This window comes from Seriola dumerili, unplaced genomic scaffold (assembly GCF_002260705.1).
Source record: "Seriola dumerili isolate Sdu_G_001 unplaced genomic scaffold, Sdu_1.0 BDQW01000290.1, whole genome shotgun sequence".
Lineage (NCBI taxonomy): Eukaryota > Metazoa > Chordata > Actinopteri > Carangiformes > Carangidae > Seriola > Seriola dumerili.
Genome location: NW_019174545.1, coordinates 394,797 through 416,686, shown reverse-complemented (window position 1 = coordinate 416,686; position 21,890 = coordinate 394,797). Strand labels below are relative to the sequence as shown.

At 41.2% G+C, this 21,890-nt stretch overlaps 1 protein-coding gene and 1 long non-coding RNA gene across 2 annotated transcripts; one reads left to right on the top strand and one right to left on the bottom strand.

The window, feature by feature from the left end:
- Positions 1-623: 623 nt before the first annotated feature.
- LOC111230771 lies at positions 624-2,149 on the bottom strand. The gene is made up of 3 exons (XR_002665458.1): positions 2,109-2,149; positions 805-860; positions 624-698 (listed from the first exon to the last, which is right to left on the bottom strand). It is a non-coding gene; the product is annotated as an uncharacterized LOC111230771 (long non-coding RNA).
- A 215-nt stretch (positions 2,150-2,364) lies between these two features.
- hip1r (huntingtin interacting protein 1 related) lies at positions 2,365-21,483 on the top strand. The gene is made up of 32 exons (XM_022757696.1): positions 2,365-2,481; positions 9,861-9,924; positions 10,303-10,445; positions 11,042-11,098; positions 11,267-11,347; positions 11,462-11,538; positions 11,750-11,811; positions 12,615-12,755; positions 12,946-13,003; positions 13,420-13,495; positions 13,791-13,958; positions 14,092-14,147; positions 14,257-14,329; positions 14,837-15,020; positions 15,109-15,197; positions 15,298-15,414; positions 15,499-15,600; positions 15,795-15,989; positions 17,184-17,331; positions 17,562-17,648; positions 17,771-17,878; positions 18,074-18,210; positions 18,420-18,530; positions 18,658-18,716; positions 18,876-18,906; positions 19,071-19,133; positions 19,284-19,384; positions 19,862-19,967; positions 20,329-20,452; positions 20,551-20,612; positions 20,920-21,144; positions 21,236-21,483. Exons 1-32 carry the CDS (start codon positions 2,389-2,391, stop codon positions 21,242-21,244), a joined length of 3,207 nt encoding a protein of 1,068 aa, XP_022613417.1. The 5' UTR covers positions 2,365-2,388; the 3' UTR covers positions 21,245-21,483.
- Positions 21,484-21,890: the final 407 nt, after the last annotated feature.

Sequence of the window (21,890 nt, the reverse complement as noted above, 5' to 3'; positions counted from 1 at the left end):
GACTGTTGTTTTGGACTGTGACTATGTGATCTGAAGCATTGTCAGTTTTTAGTCATCATTCCTCTTAGATGGATCATATAGGAAACTGTGGGAGTATGCTGACTGCAAAGTTCATTTTAGTAAGAAATGAGTAAAGAAAGAAAGAAAGAGAAAAATGTTCATTTCAGTGTTTTATGCAAAATATGTCATAAACAGTCATGCTGTTGCAACTTGTTTTTTCTCAATATTTTTTGAAAGGCGGTGTGACTAATACACAAGAGTCATATGCATAGAAGTAGGAGGGTGAATGAGGAAGAGAGGCTGTAGGAGTGAGACTTGCAAAGCATTTGATGAATGAATGTTTTTGTACAGGACATGTACATACAAAAGCTATATATAGCTCTTTAAATAGTGACAAAAGAAGAATCCAGAGCCCGATGCAAATGCAGACATGCATTTTCTCATATGACTTATCAGGCATAACGTAATTTCATCAGTCACACAGCTTTTCTCATGTCCCAGCTGTCACTCGGTCATTTATCCATGGATGTGACATGGGCCTTGCCAGTTCAGAGACTGCTTGATAGAAAAATGTAAAAGAGCCAGTTTGGCCTGCAGGGCAATCGTGTCCTTTTGTATCCTTATCCTGTTGTCCCATCAGCCTTTGTGTTTCCCTCACCTGCATACCTGGGAACTAAACATCATGGTCTGTGCTCCACCTGGTGCAAGGAACATGAAATTCCAGTCTTACAACCTTGAGAAGGAATGAATGAAGACAAAGCCTAAAATGTACAAAGGAAATGACGAGCGTGTTAATTTTCTTACTCTAGTCTGCTGTCGAACAGTTGCTCTTGGTGTGGAGCTGAAGAACTGCACATGAGCTAGGTGGGAAACAACACTGATAACTTGAAGTCAGACTCCATGTGGTCAACATACATGAAAATCAATGAAAACCAGTTGCACTGTACAATTTTATATGTATGTGTTAACTGTCGATTTGGATGAAGCTATCTAATGATAAAAAGTGAAGGAAGCGGTGACTGAGACAAACAAATCAGGTCTGTTCACATACCACAGTCGTATGGTCTAACAGCCAAGTTGAGTAATGTTGGGCAAAGCAAGAGACTCAATGCTCTATGGTAAAAACAAAAAAACAATCCATTGAGGAAGTAAAAATATAGCTAACTGAAGAGACAAATCCATTATCATTTGTTAAATCAAATTAAATCTAAACCTCAGAGGACATTTAAATAATCAGAAGTGGATAAACTACATGGATGATCCATTGATGACATGACTTTTTAAAGCTTTGAGCAGCTTAAGAAAGAAGCTGCAACACAAGATGTCCTTAAATGAATCTGTCATAAATGTAGAACAATGGGGTGTACAGCCGTGAAAGGAAATAAAATGATAGACTGATAAAACTCTTATCAAACTCATTCTGACATTTCATTAATTTCCTTGTGTGTGTGTCACAGTCAGTCACTGTGCAGGACCTCAGTGGCGGTGAGGATTGTCCATTTTATTTTAAAGATTTGTCAGCATTGTTTTCTTTTCTTTTTTTTTTATTTACATGTGTTTGGCACACAACTACCTCCACCCACATTAACTACTCTGATTAATAAAATCCTATACGCTATGACTGAGTTTGCTTTAATGCCATTGTTTGAATCGTGAATTATGTTATTCTTTTTGAGTTCATAAAGTTGTTCAATTATATCATATGTCACAGCAGTCTACTCCGATGAAGGCACATCCTCTGACTTCAGCATGAGATTCATTTCCTGGTTTATGTCATCACTGCTTGGCTGTTATTGCACAAGCAGACGCAATGTCGGGATTAAAAGAAGAAAAAAACGCTGAAATAATCCTGATGAGTTTTGATTTCATTGAAATGACGTCACTGCACACAGCTGAAAGCGACAGACAGTAAAGAAAAAAAAAAGGAAATACACAGTACAAAACGATAAGGGAAAAGCTGATTGAAATTACTTCACACAGGCTACCTAATGACTGCGGCTGAAAAAACTGACATGCGTGTGGGAGGATGTGATGTTAGAGGACACGATGATGATTTTCTCCACCTTGGGGGAGGATCCGTCCACGTAATGCAAAGCAAACACACTCACTTTGCTGTTGCGTTTCCTCCTTCAGCCGCGATGCATCTCCGGTAACGACGCTGCAGCTTGGAGATGTCCCTGGCACACACACACACACACACTGGCACACACACACACACACACGCGCACACAGACACACACACACACACAGAGCCTGCAGTGTAGATAGAAGAGGGAACCTCTGATATTTGCTCTGGTCTGGACGTTTTTTTTTCGTTTTTTTTGAAAGCAGGCGGGGAGGGAGGGAGAATAAGTATTTCTTGCTGAAGCCGTCATTGTGAAAACAAGGATGAACAGCATAAGACAGGTGCCCACACGGGTGAAAAGCAGGCGGACCGAGGCCAACCTCGGAGCGGAGAGGGAGCATTTTGACAAGCAGCAGGTAAATATGAGCAGCAGTGAGTCGGTGGGTTAATGCTCGCTGTGCGATGGGAAACCATGAGCTTTATTCTGGCCTTTTCTGTGTGGCTCTACTGGATGACTGAAGAGGTGTGTGTGTGTGTGTGTGTGTGTGTGTGTGTGTGTGTGTGATGGTCACAGTCTACCGCATAGGCCACGTTTCCAATTAAATGTGATATTGAATGTTTAATCAGTGAATTAAATGCATTGAGGATGTCGCAGGTTTCTACTGCAATTTGTCTACATGCTAAATACTCCCGCTTAAAGCCAGGTGAGGCACGAGGCTCCAGAGAGATGCCCCCCTGTGTGTTTGAAATGTGTTCATGCCCCCCAATAACAGCGTTCATCATTATCTGGTCAACACTGCAACATGTAAAAATGCAGACAAACTTTTTTTTTTTTTTTTTTTTTTTTTCCACCAGTGCTATGTGTAGTCGTGCTTCACTGAAGCCTGTCTATTGGTATCATGCTGATCTCGTCCTTCTTGTTTGGCCACCTTTCCTCCCTAACAGACATTTCTGTCTCTGTTTTTAAAAGCCTCCTAGAAGGATTTTCTACGTAGGAAACAGGAAGAAGGGCCTAAACTTTGAGATGTTTCCCTTGTGGTGTACCGGTACTTGGAAATGTGATTCAGTTTCTGTTGAATGCGTGCACTGAAGGAATTAAGTTTTTTTTTTTTCTTCTTCTTCTTCTTCTCATTCCCCATACAACAACAGGTGCTTTGTGGTTTCTGACTGTTACTTCACTACAGTTACATGCCAAGTAAACCATGCGCTCTGAACCAGTGTAGCCTATAGGAGTAAGAGACAAACCACGAGCTGATCTTCTTGGAGCTGCTGTTTTCAAGTGAAGCACACACCCCAGTCTGACTGGGAAACATGAGATTCAAACGAGGTTGAGTAACTAAACAAGCTGCTGAGCCTCTGCCTTGGTGTTCAGACTCACGGCACTTTCAGTGTATTGTTATCTAAAATGGGCTGAGCTGCTCCAGTGCGGGGCGTACATTACTCTGTCAATGTTTTATTTGCTTTTGAAGCACATGTAGAGAGGTGGAGCTGAGATGCTTGAACCCCTGCTTGTTTGTTGCCCTCAGCTCATTTGTTTAATAATGCAGCATATTTGTTGATTTGAACAGAATGGCAACAAGTGGGCCCAGTTCTCATTTCAAAACTAGCAATTGTTGCCTTACTAGTTCATGCTGTGCAGCATATGTTAAACAAGGCGTGTTGTGTGTAAAGGACAGGTTTAAAACTCACAACATATACAGAGTAGAGTAGAACTAGTCAGATTAAGTGACTTAAACTGGTGTTTCTTGTTGATATGACTGAATGAGGATGCAGTATGTAGCCAGAGGGGAAATACTCCGCTGATTAGATCCACTGGGCAGCAAGCAAATGAATTGGGTGGTATGAGGAAGAATCCAAACTCCTGACTGGCTTGTGTTTTTTTTTTTTTTTTTTTTTTTAAGCAGAAACTACTGCATGGCTCTGTACCACCTCCTAACCAACATTTCACTACAACTAGATTAGTGGATGTGCAGTATGTAGGCTACTGATTAAACCAAACAACAGTTTAGAATAGCATTCTGTGCAACTATTAGCCATAAGCCATTATGTAGTAGGAAGGGGCCTGTAAAGATCTCTATTGGATTAATATTTCTTCTGTCAAAGAGTTTCTCAGTACTGCTGATTCATCCACACTGGCCGAAACTCCTCTTCTGCACTTCTCTTTCACTCCACTCTCTCCTGAGTTCTCTCTTCTTTATGTTGACCTCAGTACCAAGGTGAAATGTCTCACACAGCGTCCTGTGTGTTTATGTGTGTGTGAAGTGCAGTGTTTGCTTTCCCTCACTCCTGTTGCCTGAGTGAGTGCCCATGAGAGAGGGAAGGGGGATGGGAGTACCAGAGGGTAAACACAGATACTGAGTGGGAGTAGAGACAGAATTAAAAGCACTTTGGTTATGATTGTTTCCCATATTAATAAAAAAACACTTCTAACGTGAAGCATTTGTTTTTGTCGTGAGATCGAATGTCAGTGTTTGTCAACAAACGAAAAGGGCATTCGAGCTTTAACTTCACCTTTTTAACCTTTTCTATGAGAGCGTTTTTACGCGAAGAAATCTGCAGACCTGTATTCTTTTTCTGCTGGAGACTAAAACTAACTGCTCATCATGAAATCTTTTTTTTTGTTTTTTTTTTTTCAGTTAAGCACTATGAGCAGTATAACCATACAAAACACACGCCATGCTCACACATTATTTACAAAACATGTGTTCATGATGCCCATAATATCCTTGTATTTTCATTGACAATAGACGATTGTTACTGAAAACAATGTAATCACAATACTGTTTGTATGCTATGATATATGCAGTATGTTTTGTGCTCTGACTTGCATTACCTATAATCATGAACATCATGTGATTCTCAAGCTAAGTAGCCAGATCAGCAAATTGGCTGAAATGAAATCTGTTTGTTAAGGAACAATTTATCTTTTGTTGAATATTTTATCAGATTTTGTGTTCCTAATTTCATTAGACATAATAGTAAGTCATTACCTAGTAAGACACAGTCTCTATCTGTGCAGCCATTCATTAGTTCCTCTGATCCATTCACTTTGTGGACTTATTTTCCATTTAAACTTTCCACTTTATAAAAGTGAACACAATTCGTGTCTTATTTAGTGTTCGTGTGTTTGGACTACAGCTGCTGATGTAGAGTGAGAAAAACCAGGAAAACACACACAGAGTGTGAGGAGGTTATATTTGTGTTTCTACAGTATTCATTACCATGTGTCCTCTCCGAGGACGGATGAGCAGTGAGGAGGAGAACAAGACATCCAGTGTGGGCTCATGTGTTGGGGTTATTGCCTGTGTTGATGTGAGAGAGGCTGCGCTTGTTAAATCTGACAGGGCCGGAGACAGTAAGGTAGAAGTTAATAAAATACTGAAATAACTTTGCAAAGCCATTTGATTTGAGAAAGAATATTAAATTGAAAAAGTGTAATTGAAAAACATTACTCATAAATCCATGTGTTCACTGAAAATGGTTTCTGGACGCTTCGTCTCCTTGTTTCCTCTCCAGGTCTCCCCTCTGTAGAGAGGGAACCCTTCACTTTGCATTTACTGCTTCTGTGACACTGTTTTCAGGACTTGTTAGCATTGGTCATAGTGCTACATGTAGCTAACCTCAGCTAATGGGTGCAAGCTGTGTTAAAGTCTGTGTGTGACCTTGTCAGCCAGATCCCCAGCAGCAGTCTGTTGAATTAAGCTGATAAGGACCTGCAATAAGTGCTCCTGCCTCCAGGCATTATGTCCAGTGAGAAGCAGCTCAGGTGTAGCATTGATGCCTTGACTTCATTAACTTCACACACTCTTTTCACAGCGGGATGTCCAAACACAGGGACACGCTGCTGAAAAGCAGAGATGACAAGGTAAGCAGAGATGCTTTAAGGTTGGAGGTATTAGCGCAGCTTACAGAGGGTGGTGTCTTTGGACTGTGGAGTGAGTACAGTGTACTGTACAGTGATGCTAGCTGGCAATAGACCTTATGGCAGGCCTCGGGGATTAGTCCAGGCTTTCCCTCCCTCTCACTTCTCCTCTCTGCTGGTCAGAGGATTTACTGACGCTTGAACCAGATGCAGCACTGAGTTGTTGGGCAGCCACACAGTCGACAGTGTCAGCATGTCTGGAGGTCTCGGACGAAATTGCATTGTTAGTAAATAGTTTGGACTTCATCTGACTTACCTTTTGACCAAGACATTAAGGAACTGGTATCTGTGTGTGTTAGTGTGTGACCTGTGTGTAGTCTGATGCGAGGCTTGATAGTGAGACTTTGTATTGTGTGTAGTGGCAGAGCTTTACCAATAAGGAGTTTACTCAGTTACAGAGGAATAATTTCACTAAAATAATAATAATTTGAGCTGCAGAGATTCATCTCTTAATTGATTCGTTTATTGACAGGAAATTAATCATTAATCAATTTAAAGTCAGTCATTCTCTTGTTCCAATTTTTTAAATGGGGAAACACTGCTGCTTTTCCTTGCCATACCGGATAAAACAAGACATTTGAAGATGTCTCTTGTGTTCTAAGAAACAGATGGCCAATATTTCACAATTTTTTGATGTTTTGTTGACAAAACAATGAATTAAGTAACTGGCTGTTTAATTGATTGTTACTTGCGGCACTACTAGTAATTGAAGCGTTGCTAGTTTGATCTCCTTGTTCACAGTGTCCATTACTTCTCTAGTGGCCTTGAGCAAGGGCATGTAAGGGAATGTACACTGGAGAGCTCCAGTGAGTGCCACTGAAATTGGCTCCTGTTTTGAAAATTGCTGCAGTACAGTAATGACTATAGTCACCATGTGCTTCTTCTGACAGTAAACTGTATGTAGTATTGGGTCACCCTCTCCTGTTTATCCTGCATTCAGTATCGTTCTCCTCTCTGTCCCTTTCGCCGCTCTCTTGCCGCTCTGTGACTGACAGCCATTCTGCATGTACTATGAGAGTCTCCCTGCAGCCTCACTGCTCAGCGGCCATCTGTTGAGGCCTCTGTGCCAGGCTCTGTGTGCCAGAGCGTGGCCCCCATCCAACCCAATCTTCTTCCCCAGCTGTCGGCCTTCCTCCCCCAACAAACCCCTCATTGTCACACGGGCCTCCATGCTAGCCCACTGCACTTGCCCTGTGTAAACGAGGGACTAGTAGTTCATTTGCGTCAGAAGCAGGCGGGGGGAGTCTCCTATTAACCAGTGTACCCCTCTCTCGCTGTGAACGCCAGTTTTCACCCACAGTAGTCCCTCTGTGCTTTGTTGTGTGGCCATGTATGTTTTGGTGGTTGGTTGTGTGTGTGTGTGTGTGTGTGTGGATTTGGGTGGGGTTGTGATTCCCAGGTTTCTAATGTATTAAAGAGGCTTTTATAGGGTTTTGTGGGATTAGGGGCCTCTGCCACTGATATGTGATTATGTTTCAAACAAAGATGTGACATGGATTTCTAAGCCTTTGTTTGAGGGTAAGACCAAAGAAGCAGGGTTTTCTGCTGGTATGTGAAACTTCCATTACATGTTGTGGGTCACATGTTCATGTTTAAGCCTTTTTATGTAGGAAGATAACTGGAGAAAGACTGGGATGAAAGAGAGTGAGATTGAAGATGTTGCTGCTTTTAATGCTTGTGTGTGTTGGATTAGTCTCGTAGTGCTGTGATGATAAAGCTTGTAGCTGCTAGCATCATACAGATACTATGGTCTTCAACAGATGTGTTACAAAGACACAGGGAACAGCAGATATGCATTTGTGGGACATTTCTGTCATTTGTATTACATCTCTAATCACAACTAAGCATTCTGGGATTATTAGAAAAATATGATGGATTTTTCCAAGGTGTCACCTCTCGGTAAACTGCAACCAGCTGTTTTGTTTTTGTTCCTGCTTGGTTCAACAAAGACTATCAGCTCTGGTTGATTGCGACACCTCAGCGGGACACAGGGCTGTAGAAAGAGGTTATGCTCTGGCTACGTGTGGATTACTTTTTCAGGACACTTCCTTCACACAAGCACACAGCACTGAATTGTGACTTGAGGCGGGGCACACCACACAGTCTGATATAGCTTTGGGTGTTGTCGCAGTAGTTAGGGTAATTGTGCCGTCTAACCTCAGCTTTGATCATGTTGTAATCTTTATGTGTTAGTGAGGGAATGATTCAAATCTCTCTTGTAGCATCCCGAAAGGGGAATGGAGGAACATATTGGATTTTTATCGGGGCTTGTTCTACATTCCTCTCCTCTGCTCTTTGTCTTCAGACTTATGCATTGAAGCGGGAAAATATGTGTGTGCGTCAAATGCCACAGAGGATACAGAAAGTCTGTGTTTTTTTAAAACATGTACTTCTCTTTTCATGGTCGCTTATAAATGAAAAAGTCTTGTAGTTGGCCAGGAACATTATTTATAAAAGAAAAACAAATTTATTTGCAGAAAAATATGAATAATAATGTGATGCTTAGATAGAGGAATTACTCTTTATCTTAACCATACTTTTATTAGCACAGATGGGGGATGACCATGACGAGAACGCTCTAGTGTGGCAAGACGATAGCAACCAGTTATCGTATTACTTTCTGGCTATGATACACTGTACCTCAGGTAAAATGTCCATGGGGGACACTGAGATCCAGCCAATGTGTGTTTTTCCGTCCCTCCCTTCCTGCTCCTTTTGAGCAGCACTTGTTTTACCTGCTGGACAGGTTGCAGAGTGTCCTGATGTGTGTCCTGTGGTTCTGGTGACAGGCTCATTATCAGTGGGAAAATTAGAGATGCTATCTTTTGATCCAACGTTCGTCCTCTTTGACCTGAGCTCCAAACATAAAGCTAAATACCACATACATTGATTTTGTTGTTTCACACAGGTGGCGTAAAAGGTAGTTTAGCAGCATTAGACACTGAAAAACAAGATTTAATTTATCTTTATCAAGATGTTTTTACTGGTGTTATCTCACTATGTTCCTGTTGTCACTTTTGTTTTTTTGTTTTTCCTTTTAGAATAGAATATCTTTATTGTCATTGCAGCAGTACAGTTGTACAACAAGATTAAGTTAGCAACTTCTGTACTCAATGCTATAAGAACAATAAGTACAATAGACAGTAGAAACATAAAATAGTAAGAATAGAACTACAGTGAGGTAAATTGGTAACAGCGGTATAGACAGTGCCAGCAGCAGTAAATCGTGCAGCAGCTTGGATGTGCAATGTAGCATCGGAGCCAGTACAGTACTGACAAGTAGCAAATTAGTAATGTAGTAACTCTTATATAACAGTATTCACTGTATAGACAGTATGAACAGTATATAACAGGATAAATAGTGCAAACAGCTCAGTTGTACAAATGAATACAAAGTCTTAATAAAAAAGATCAGTGTGGGTGAATGTGACTGTATTGATCCTGTACACTGAGGTTATTAATTACAGCAGCTGTCACTGTATTGTAGTTATGGATATGAAGACAATATTGAAGCAGTAACACAGTGGATGAGAGTGAACCCCTGTGTACAATGTTGCTTCTTTTGTGGCATAGTAAGTGTGTATGTGAGGTAAAGGTACGTTTTTTTGGCCAGTTAAAATCAATCTAGAGCCGAGAGTATGTCTGTACACTGTGTTTACACAGTGCAGAGTCATTGACTGTCTGATTCATTCCTGTCTGCGCAGTGCAGCCAGTTATCATTTGTTTGACTCCTGGTCTTTATTTAACTTCTCATGACTTATGTATTTGCTGTTACGTCTATTGTAAGCTCTGACGGTTGTGTGGGTGGAGAAGCAAACTATACAAGATCTAATATTATCTCCTCTCCTCTCCTCTCCTCTCCTCTCCTCTCAGCTGAGCAGCATCAGCAAAGCCATCAACTCCAGTGAGACGCCTGTGAAGGAGAAACATGCACGACGTATCCTTACAAAAAAACCCAATAATGATACCAGTCATAAACATCTATTATGATATCTGATGATATTTAATAATTACATTCATGGACAAATCCTTAACAGCGCACTTACCTGGATGCTTACTTTTTAAAGTCATCATAAAATTGCATTTTTGGAAAATGTTTATCCTGTAATTTGATATATGTCCTGTTTGAACAGAGTGAAATAAAACATAAGTACATTAGCTCACCTTTATTGTTAAATGGATCTATATTATGACCTGGAAATATAGCTGTCAAGGTGAATATGTTTCTATTTCACTGACTTGTTTAGCAGAGTTGTATGTGGAATAGCCAGCAGTCCTGTGATAGTTTGTGCTTCCTTAACAACAAAAACAACAGGAATCATCCTGGGGACTCACAGGGAGAAGGGAGCCTACACCTTCTGGTCATACGCTCTGGGCTTCCCTCTGGCCAGCAGCTCCATCCTCAGCTGGAAGTTCTGCCACGTACTGCACAAAGTCCTGCGGGATGGCCACCGCAATGTAAGGCACCAAGTCCCTTTCTCTTACTGACTATTACTATCCATACGCCATGTAGTTTTTAAAAGTGAAAAGGTGTTGAGTGATCCAAGACCAGATGTTGCAGCCTCATGAGTTCAGCATAAAGCTGGGAAAGATAATTATAATTTGTGAGTAATGGTAAATGGACTTGCACTTGTATAGCACTTTTCTAATCTTACTGACCACTCAAAGCGCTTTACAACACTTACCACATTCACCCATTCACTCACACATTCATACATCACAATCACACACTGATGGAACAGCCATCAGAGGCAAGGTGAGGTTCAGTATCAAACCGAGAAAAACTAACTGTGGATACACACATTGTTCTTTACACTAAAGGTCTGAAGGTAAAAAGGTAAAATGCTCACATTGATTTAAATTCAGACTTTCTGTTTTAGTGCATCGACAGTGATTGGAAGATGTAACAAAGTTTACTTTTCTTTCTTTTTTTTTCTTTTTTTTAAACACAGTGATATGTGTTCAAAACACATGAGTGAATGTGAGTTTAATAGGATTTGACCAATATAACTGGGTGTTACTACAGTTGCTCATGTCAGCGTTCACCTTTGCAGGTTCTACAAGACTGCATGAGACATCACGGTTCTCTAGTTGAAATTGGGAAACTATGGGTGAGTCATTTCATCGTTTAAAAATAATTTCAAAAGAATGCTGCTTGCAGTTGAATGGAGTTCCTGTGAAGCCTGAAATAATCTCTATCAAGTAAGGAACAAGAAAGCTTCAACTTGACAAGATATTTTTAAACTGATCATTTTTAATTCCCGTTTGTGGTTTTTCAGGGCAACCTCCATGACAAATATGGACAGCTGGTGGCTCTGTATACCAGGCTGCTGTGTACGAAATTGGAGTTTCATGTCAAGGTAAAGGACATCTGTCATATGTCACACCGCACGTTATGTCACCAAGATGCATGTAATGGATGATTCAGCAATGACTCAGTGGCACTAATACGGCAAAAATGTACCTCAATGCAGCATTCAGAAATCCCACCGAACCTGGAGGCCACAGATGAAGTCCTGGAGCGCACTGCAGGGACAGACATTAATAATGTGTGAGTTTCCAAATATGGCAAAAGTAGCTTTTTAAAGCCTGTGCTTAGCCCTTAAATCCCATCAATATCAATCATAAGCACCGCTGCTGCCACCCAAACAAGTTCATAAAATAAACTCTGCTGCTGGTTTAATTTCACAGGGTTACATCATCATTGTTTCTGAGCGAGGCCTCTTTTCTTTCTAATGAAGGTATCAACTTCTCTCCTGCAGGTTCCAGCTCACAGTGGAGGTGTTCGATTACTTGGACGCAGAGCTGAGGCTGGCTGAGACAGGTGGAAAAAAAAAAAAAAAAAAAACCCCCCCCCCCCTTTTCCCCATACCTACTCTTCCAAAGGAGAGAAACCTGAGCTACAGTAGAGGACTGCAGCCTGCTGACATTATCTATTTATGTAGAAAAGCTAAGAGCCTGTCTAGAAAGTGTTATTGTAAGCAACTCGCATATTGGACTTTGGTCCATTTGATCTCATTTAAAAAGTGATTCTAGTTACTTGGTCTAGTTTTAACTCATGTGCTTCTGTGTTTGCCTAAATTAGTTTCAACTGATGAGGAAATGCCAGCAATCAGAAGACATTAAGTCAACTTCCTCCAGTTTAGATGTAATGGCATGCTCCTCCCAGGCCTCCCTGCAGGGTGGAGGCCCGGGATCTCATCTCAACACCATAAACAAATTTTGCAGTTGTACTGTGAACAAAGTTTGCCTGGACTCTGTAGTTGTACACGCGTCATCAGCCTCAGCACTGTTCTGGAGTCACTTGTATGTGCTGTTGGTACCTCAGCAGTCTGCTAGGTGTTCATGTAACGAGAGAATCAAATGTGAAAACTCACTCACTAGAACAGTTTGCACTTTATTCAACCAAACAGTATCCGTACACAGCTGTCGTCAGGGAGATTTACAGAATGGATAAAAAAAAGACATGGGCGTCATCTAGAGGCATGTTTCAAAAAAAATGATGCTGCTCCTCCAGCACAGAAATTTCCAAAATTAAATTACCCAACAAAATATTTGGTAAGTGACAGACAAGCTTTACTTCAGGGATTCTTACTGTATACTTACTGTTTCTGATTTTGCCCCCAGTGATCCGACAGCTCAACACTTCCATCGCCATCTCCACTCTCACATCAGGCCAGTGTCGCCTGGCTCCGCTTATCCAAGTTATCCAGGACTGTAGTCACCTCTACCACTTCACCGTCAAGCTGCTGTTCAAGCTGCACGCCTGTAAGAACAGTTATTACCCACACAAAACAAAATCTCATTCAGCAGAAGTTTTTGCCTGTAAAATCTAAAAAATCTGTTAAATGTTCTGTATGATTAAAATAATTCAAGATATTAGCCTTAATATACATTTTTATGTGTATCCATACATTGCTTAATGGTGAATGAATTTGGATGATGTCTTGGATTTCAGGTCTCCCTGCTGATACCCTACAAGGTCACCGTGAACGTTTCCACGACCAGTTCCACAGGTAGGTTGTCCAAGGCCTCAGGCCATGACTGAATGAATGAATGAATGGCAGCATAAAAGGAGGAAAACAATTTTACGTAAGGAAGCCTGTAACATAATCCTGCCTCGCCCAGTCACCACAGCACTTTGAACTGATGCAAATGTGCCCATCACTGCTTTCCATCCCCCACTCTTTGAGAAGTGTCCATTGGTATCACTATCGCAGAGGTATTCATATCTTCACTGCCGCATTCAGAGAGGAGTTGTAGTTTGTAGTTTAGCTGTTTTACCTCATTTTAGTTCAGTTATAGATTTCCATACCTGACAACTGTGATAAAACACACGAAAGCCATTTATGTAAAGTCTAGAAAATATTACATAAATAATTTTAGAAAATATGACATGACTGGGTTTAACTTGTTTTCCTTTGTTCCACAGCCTTAAGACCTTCTTCAATAAAGCCAGAGACATGTTGTACTTCAAGAGACTGATCCAGATCCCTAAACTGCCTGATGTAAGAAGCACAGTGGGCTGGGAAAATGTGGAATAACCTCGGTGCTGAGTCACAGCCTCCATCTTGAATGTCAAAGACTTCACCATCAGCCTAATACTGCCACTGTTAGCTACCAACTGGAGTAACTGGCTTATCATTTACTTAGACACCTATGTGATGTTGAAATTTCACTTGAAGGTTCTCACAAAGGAGACCATAGATGGCTTTTTTTCTTTTTCTTTAAATCCACTGAACACAATAACAAAGACGTTAGTGGTTTAACCAAATGTCGACATTTTGTCCTTCTCGTTGTCAGTCCCCACCAAACTTCCTGCACGCAGCTTCACTGGCCAAGCATGTGAAGCCAGTGGTGGTCATCCCAGACGAGGATGAACCAGAGCAACAAGACGACGACGACGATGACCCAGAGCCGCTCATCGAGGTCAGCGATGTGTCAACATCCAGCGTACAGGCACAGCCACAGGTATGGCACACGGTCACAGACCATCACACTCACGCAAGTAGGCAAACATGCCATGATGTTGTGGAAGCTTTTTTGTTCCTTTTTATTCATTTCTTTTTCTTTCTTTCTTTTTTTTTCTTTTTTTTTTTCTCAGCAACTTGACATATTTGATCAGACATTTGGACCTCCCAATGGAGGTTTCGATGACAGGTGAGCCGGGGAGTTTTTCCACTGTAACCTGTGATTGTTAAATGGGTTGGTTGGTTTCAGCACTTCACCTTTGCCAGCGCACAGTGACAGTAGGTTTTCTGTCTGGCAGGGATCTCCAGATCGAGAGCCTGAAGCGTGACCTTGAGTTGTTGAGAGCAGAGCTCGAGAGAGTCAAAGCAGAGGTAAGGACTTCAGGGACTGAATAACCAGTTGACTGTTTTCTCTCTCTCTGTGTGTGTGTGTGTGTGTGTGTGTGTGTGTGTGTGTGTGTGTGTGTGTGTGTGTGTGTGTGTGTGTCAGTAGAGGTCATTATTATCTATGTGCAAAGGAATCTGGATTATGTGTTGGGCAGATGCAAATGCTGCTCCTGCCGTGTGGAATGTCACAAGTAGCCTGTGAAGGAGAGGTGACATGCTGACGTCACAGTTTCCAGCCTGCATGTCATCCCTCCTCTTTCTGTTGTGATTGTGTTTTTCTGTGATTATAAAAGCAGACGTGAAGTAAAAACAAGGGAAGATAATATTTGGCAGGTATCAAGACATGAGTTTGAGTTTGCAAAAAGAAATGCATCTTATGGATAGAAAATTTTAAGATTTTTATGTTGATTATTGAACAATCTGCATTTGCACTGACGCCAGTAGATTTCTTTCCTGATGTGTCGATCTCTCTCTCTCTTACCCCTCCTGCAGGCTCAACGCTACATCACACAGCTCAAGTCCCAGATCAACAGTTTGGAGGCAGAGCTAGAAGAACAACGTGCACAGAAACAACGTGCTCTTGTGGAAAATGAGCAGCTGCGCATGGAGCTGGAGGCCATGCGCCGCAGAAACACAGATCATGAGAGCTTACAGACCACCTTCATTGAGGCGGAGAGTAAGATATACAATTAACACTTTTGCACAAACTTTGGGAGGTAATCATGGACAGTAAGATGACACTGTCATCTCTCTTGTCTGTACAGAAAGAGCGCAGGCCACCGAGCAAAGGTACAATAAGCTGAAGGACAAGCACTCAGAGCTGGTGGCCAGTCATGCTGAACTACTCCGGAAGGTACAGACAGACTGCAGATCAGTCCAGAGATGCTTGTTTTAAATTAGATGTCAGCACCTCACTGTGCGTGGTAACACTAAACGTGCTGATGTGCTGACAGAGTGCAGACACTGTGAAGATGCTGTCAGCGACCCAGCAGACCCAGGAAGAAGTGGAGAGGACCAAACAGCAGCTGTCGTTTGAGGTTGATAGGATAAAACAGGAAGCTGACATGAAGGTCGGTGACGTGTTGTTTTTGCTTTAAAAACATGGATGTCAAGTGCAGGTGGTGGCGGTTAATGCAGTTTCGTTGTCACTGTAGCTGGAAGAGCAGAAGTTTGAGATGGAGAGGCTGAAGAGAGAGCTGGAGGAGAAGATGGCAGAAATGATGCGCATCAAGGGGACTCTGCAGAGCAGCGAGAAGGTGAGCGCGCACCTGTGGTGTTACACTGCAGCAACGGCCTTGATGATTTTAGCAAATTCACCATCATGTTAGTATTCATCCGTTCTGTGTTTGGAAGCTTGAGGCATGTCGCGTATTTCCGGATGGACTATCCGTCTGACACTCACAGCCATCTGCCTTTTCTGGCTTCCCTCATCGCCCTCTGTTTTTGCCAGACATCGGAGCAAATGAACAGCTCAATGACGGCTCTGCAGGCGGAGAAGGAGCGTCTGATGCGATCTGTGAGCGAGAAGGAGGCGGAGCTGTCGTCTCTGCGGCAGGCTGCGCAGGTGCAGCAGTCATCACTTCAGCAGGAGCGAGAGAGGAGCAGCAGGGAGCTGGGAGAGCTGCAGGGCAAACTGCAGGAGAAGGTCAGTCAGGACAGTAGAGCCCAGCTCAGCAGAGGGAACGGCAGACTTGTCTCCACTCAGTCCATTTAATTGAGTTTTCAGCTTTAAGGTCTGTCTCCCTAAGAAAACGTAAACCAGGGTTTGTTTTAATTACCCCAGGCATTACACCATATTTATGAACAACTGTGAAATCTAAACATATAAAAACATTAGCGTTTATTGGGCACACGGCAATGGTGAATGTGGACATTTGTATCAGTGGCTATATTTAAATGGTCTGTGATACTCTAACTAATAATATATTGATCTTACTGTAAATGTGTTTTTGAGTAGTGTCATGACTCTCTGTTTACTTTTAACCTGCATTTTAGTCAAACTGACATGCAGTCTAGACACTGTATACACTTAATCAAACTGTGACTCACAAGTAGAGTTTTTAAGGCGTTTTAGAGCACATGCTGTGACAAATAATGACAGCCGAGCTGCTTGATGACACATGCTACTGTCTGATTCTAATGAAAAACTGTAAAGGAAAGGGCATGAAGCACAGTTTTTCCTTATTTTGCATGAAGCAGGCTGCAAAGGCATCCTCTACTCTAGCAGCAGCATGATAGATCAGGGGTCTGGTAATGAAAAACACAGGAATAAGAACAGAATAACTTTGTAAGCACCCCGAGCCTAAATACAGTCTTTAAAGTCTAATTAAGTCTTTTTAAAGAAGGTCAATAGATGGAATGTGGCCATGACACATTTAAATGTAGTCAATGTGAAGGACAGTAGTTAAAACGTGTGTGTGAAAAAACCTTTCTGAGTGAATTAAGATTTAAGGAAAGAGAAATTTTTGAAAGAACATGAAGCAGAATGTGTGTGTGTACATGTACAGATGCAGTTACATAGAGAAAATGTAAATCTTTCATCTGGACTTCCTGCTCTCTGCTGTACCCACTGCACCTAAACAAGAAAATCACACAGGCTTCATTTGGCCGATTTAGTCCTCACATTAAAGCTTGCTTTTGTGGATGAGACTGTGACACTGGGTGGACACACAATCATGTGTTCTCCCCTATGGTGACTGTGGACAGATAGGTTGCATGAGACAATCTGATACAAAAATCAACAATGACGTTTATGTATGACAATATACTTCTCTGGTCATAAACAAGTTTATACATGTATGTACTGTATGTATGTTCTGTTGCTTGTGTTTGAATGTAGACGAGTCATGAGGAGCAGATGAAGCAGAAGCTTCTGGAGGAGCAGTTTGCTCTGCTGCAGGGTACCATCACAGAGGCTGAGAACATCATCCAAGATGCTGTTTCTAAGCTGGATGATCCCCTCCATATACGCTGCACTAGCTCTCCAGGTCAGACCTCTGCTCTGTTATTTCTCAACAAACATAAACTGACAGGTTAACAACAATGATGTGAGTCGTGTGAGAATTAAATAATTAAAAAGGCAAAATGGAGTGTTAGCAAAACCATGTTTCCTCTGTTTAGCTGGTGGACCATATACATTATGTTGTCTATTCTGGAGACTTTATCAAAGCTTATGGGTTTTTTCTTTTTCAATCTTCTGTTTGTCCTCTAAACACAGATTACCTCATAAGTCGGGCGGAGGCCACGCTCGGCTCCATCGACAAAGTGAAAAAAGGCCATGCAGATTATCTCCATAACATGGGGGGTAAGATTTTTGTCTGCCTCTGATTTCGACTTGATCCTGCTAACCTCATGACCCTGTGTGGCTGGTTTGTTATGTTTGTTAATGTGGGATACTGCTCTCTTACTCTATGCTCTTGTAACCAGATGCTGGAGGGCTGCTTAGGGCTCTGACCCAGTTCTCCCACTTGGCTGCGGATACAATCATTAACGGCAGCGCTACAGCACACATGGCCCCCACTGACCATGCAGACCGTAAGGAATATCTCTGAATATTCTCACGGCGTTATTACAGCCGTTTTCGTATTCATTTTAGTACATATATCCATCCTTTTGTAAAGCCACATCTCAGTTTTATATAATAATATGTTCAGATTCAAATCTGCAGAAGCAGCATTTCAATAGTGACTTGTAATAGTCCTTTTATCTCTGCTCTTCTACACCCTGCAGGACTGACAGAGAACTGCAGGGGCTGTGCAACTGAGAGTCTGCAGTACTTGAAGGACCTTAAGTCCAAGACCACCCTCCAGAGGGCAGACCCAGCCTCCATTCGCATAATTGTTCAAAAGATCCTGCACTTGGGCCAGGTGAGGGGAAAAAACAGAACTATTTTTAGCTGAACATTACGAGAAGAAATCCATAAGAAGTGCATTCAACCACCAGTGTAAAAGTGTCATATCAGTAATATAATCATCCAGACTTCGGTTTTCATCAGTGATATTCTAAGTGACTTCCAGTATCATTGGCTTGTGTTTTTATTATCGTGACAAATTACTTTCCCTCTTGTTATGTTCAGGAGCTGCGGCCGAAAAGCATGGACATTCGTCAGGATGAGCTGGGAGATCTGGTCGACAAAGAAATGGCTGCAACATCAGCAGCTATTGAGGAGGCAGTCCGTAGGATTGATGTGAGTATTGTAAATCTTAGTTTAAGATGTATTATATACTAACAGATAGGAATAGGAATAGACCTCTGATATATTCTACAGTGTATCCAATGTAACTGATAAATGTCTCATATGGGTTTGTATTTAGGAAATGATGAATCAGGCTCGAAAGGACACATCAGGAGTGAAACTGGAGGTCAATGAGAGGTTTGTCCTTTGTTGGTACTTTGTTTATCTAAGTCAGTTAAACACCAGCTTATCAATATACCTGTCTTCTTTTCGGTTTCTGTCTTCTTCACTAAATATTGTTCAGTGAACAAAAAGGCCACAACTTTTAATTCTCTGTTCTGTTTCACTCTTTTACAGAATCCTTTACAGCTGCACAGACCTGATGAAGGTACACAGTTTTATCTCTTTCAACTAATATATGTCCTAGACTACATATGAAACCCTACATACTGTATATCCTATTTTAAATTAATATCCTAATGAACATTTTTGTTTGTTTGTTAGTTTTTAAATTTTTTTTATTCTACCCTTCTGTCTTCCACTCTCCCATAGGCCATCCGCATGCTAATTATAGCATCTACAGATTTGCAAAAGGAGATCGTTGAGAGTGGGAGGGTGAGTCACACTGTTCTGACTTTGATTCCAAACAGGCAGCTTGTTCATTTCAAATGTTCAACAGCTTCTACTACTGGTAACAGAGTGAGCTTTTCTGTTTCATTTTGAAAAAAAAAAAAGGCTAACAGTACTGATGTTTTGCTTGTTAAGGGTGCAGCCACCATTAAAGAGTTCTACGCCAGAAACTCCCGCTGGACTGAGGGACTCATCTCTGCTGCCAAGGCTGTGGGCTGGGGAGCCACAGAGATGGTGTAAGTTCTCAGTTATACGGAACATCGCATCACATGATACTTAAACAAATGGTCTTCTCTGCGTTGATCCCTGTGACCTTGTGAAGATTGACTGTAAACATTATTGCAGAAGGCAGATCCAGTTCTTCCCAACATTGCAAGAACAACAGCTCAGGCAAAAATATCTATCCAAGTTTCCTCTGAATTATTCACTAAAATAATTCAGATGAACCAGATATTCATCATATTTTGAGCTAATTCTACCTTTCTAAATGTAAAATGCATGAAGCGGCTGTAAGAGAATGCAAGTATTCTTGCTGATTGAAGGTTTACTATAATTATATTCATGACTTGAAACAGACCCAGTAATGATTTAATGATCTTAAAATGTTATGTGTAGCACCTCCCATATAAAACAGCTATTAGCCAGTGTGCAGAACTGTACCCTTTCCAATTATGTGGACTGAAGTGGTATTATGTCTTAACCTGCTTTCTCAGAGAGTCTGCTGATAAGGTGGTGCTGCACACAGGCAAATATGAGGAGTTGATCGTCTGCTCTCATGAGATTGCTGCCAGCACAGCACAGCTGGTCGCCGCTTCAAAGGTAATGGTCAAATTTTGGAGAAAAACACAATGGTAAAAACCTTCGAGATAACTCTGGTTATAACTGTAGAAACAAACTGGGTTGCATTATGTTAATTGCCTCAGTGTGAATGTCACATTTTACATTTCTCTAAGGTGTACCATTTAAAAACATTTCTGTGTGGTCCCCTTAGAGAGCAAATTAACCAGATTCATTTAATTATGCAGCAGCTTGTTTTACAAATGTAACTTTCCCTTTTTTTTATCTCTTTCAACACACCTTTGTATCACACTGAGTGTTAAGTTGGTTTCTGTAACTGAGTTTGTTGGTTTAGTATCTAAATTGTGTCGCCTGGTCATACTCTGATCTCCTCTGCACTCAGGTTAAGGCAGACCGCAACAGTAAGAGGCTGTCAGTTCTCCAACAGGCCTCTCGCCATGTGAATGAAATGGCAGCTAATGTAGTGGCCTCAACAAAGACGGGCCAGGAGAACCTGGAGGAAAAAGGTTTGTTCAGTTTGATCTGTGTTCTAGACCGTCACAGACTCTGATGAGCATCTGTAATTTTAATAGTTCTGTTTTATCCAAACACTTTCTATGTGCAGATACCATGGACTTCTCTGGGATGTCCCTCATCAAGCTAAGAAAAGAAGAAATGGAGTCACAGGTAAGTGCCTTACTTCTGTTATCATTATATTCCATATTCCATATTGTACATAGTCCATATTGTATTTGTGTATCTGTTAAAATTAAATTCAGAAAGATACATTTTTGCAGTGTGTGTCGTTAAGATGACCCTCATTATTATTTATGTTTTTCATATGTTTAAAAATTATTTTAGATTTTTTTTAGTTTACATAAATGAGTTTAGCTGTCAGCTGCATTTACATGGTGGAATTAATGAAATGATCTTAAATAAAAGCAGCAACAGGTCTGACTGTTGATAACCATCTGTTTATTTGTCATCCCCTCAGGTGAAGGTGCTGGAATTAGAAAGTCAATTAGAGAACGAGCGACTGCGTTTGGGCGAGCTGAGGAAGAAGCACTATGACTTGGCTGGAGTTCCTCTAGAGCAGGTTTCTGAGGGGAACGGCGAAGCCTCCTCGCTGGTCCATCCTGTAACTATGTCACCGAAACCCAGCAAACCTGCTCTCATGAAGAAACCTGCGTTGGCCCAGAAACCCCACATTCTACCCAAAGTAAGAGCTATAAAGAAAAGTCTGTGTTTTATATGAGAAAATAAGTTTGTCTGTAAATCTTATCTTTTCTCTTGTGTTCTGTATGTTGCAGTTTAAGTAAATGCCTGAGCAGAGGATGATAATGCTCCGCTACTGGATGTTTGGACTGACCAGAGAAAGATCGCCTTTTTGTGGACATACAGTTCCTTTAAGTTGCATGCTGACAATCCTCTGCCTCATCCTGCATCTCGCTGTTCATCCCTCCTTTGTTTTTTCTTTTTCTTTATGCCAAAATGGACCAGAAGCCTGATTTTTTTTTTTTTTTTTTTAACCTGCGATGCCTGGAAGGGATATGCTGCCTTTACCCCTTTTTTTTTTTTTTTTTTTTTTTTTTTTTTTTTTTTTTTTTAAAAGATACATATGCATGCCATCCAGGCAGAACCCTTTTTATTTTAGAACTTGGCATCAAGAACAAAAAAGGTTAATATTATAATTTTAGGCTGTTTGAAAGTTGTTGTTTTTCTTCTGCATCACACAGATTTTAGACTATTAAGCACTACTGCTTTTAGAATACAAACCTTGATGATGACCACAAATCGACAGCATATCTTGTTTGTGAATAGGTAGTTTAGTTTTGATCATGCTTTGGACAACCTTTTTGCACCATGTTTTGGACATTCATTACAGAGCACATCACATTTTTCTTAAGGTACACTGTATGCTATTTATGTTGTGGTGGGCGGTAAAGGAAACTGGGGAAATGTGTT

Bases quoted from the DNA above. Each gene is read 5' to 3' on its own strand.
- hip1r (XM_022757696.1), top strand. From the start codon at position 2,389: ATGAACAGCATAAGACAGGTGCCCACACGGGTGAAAAGCAGGCGGACC. The intron at 13,959-14,091 runs GTATGGCACACG...TTTTTTTCTCAG, and splicing joins GCGTACAGGCACAGCCACAG to CAACTTGACATATTTGATCA. The intron at 18,907-19,070 runs GTACACAGTTTT...ACTCTCCCATAG, and splicing joins GCTGCACAGACCTGATGAAG to GCCATCCGCATGCTAATTAT.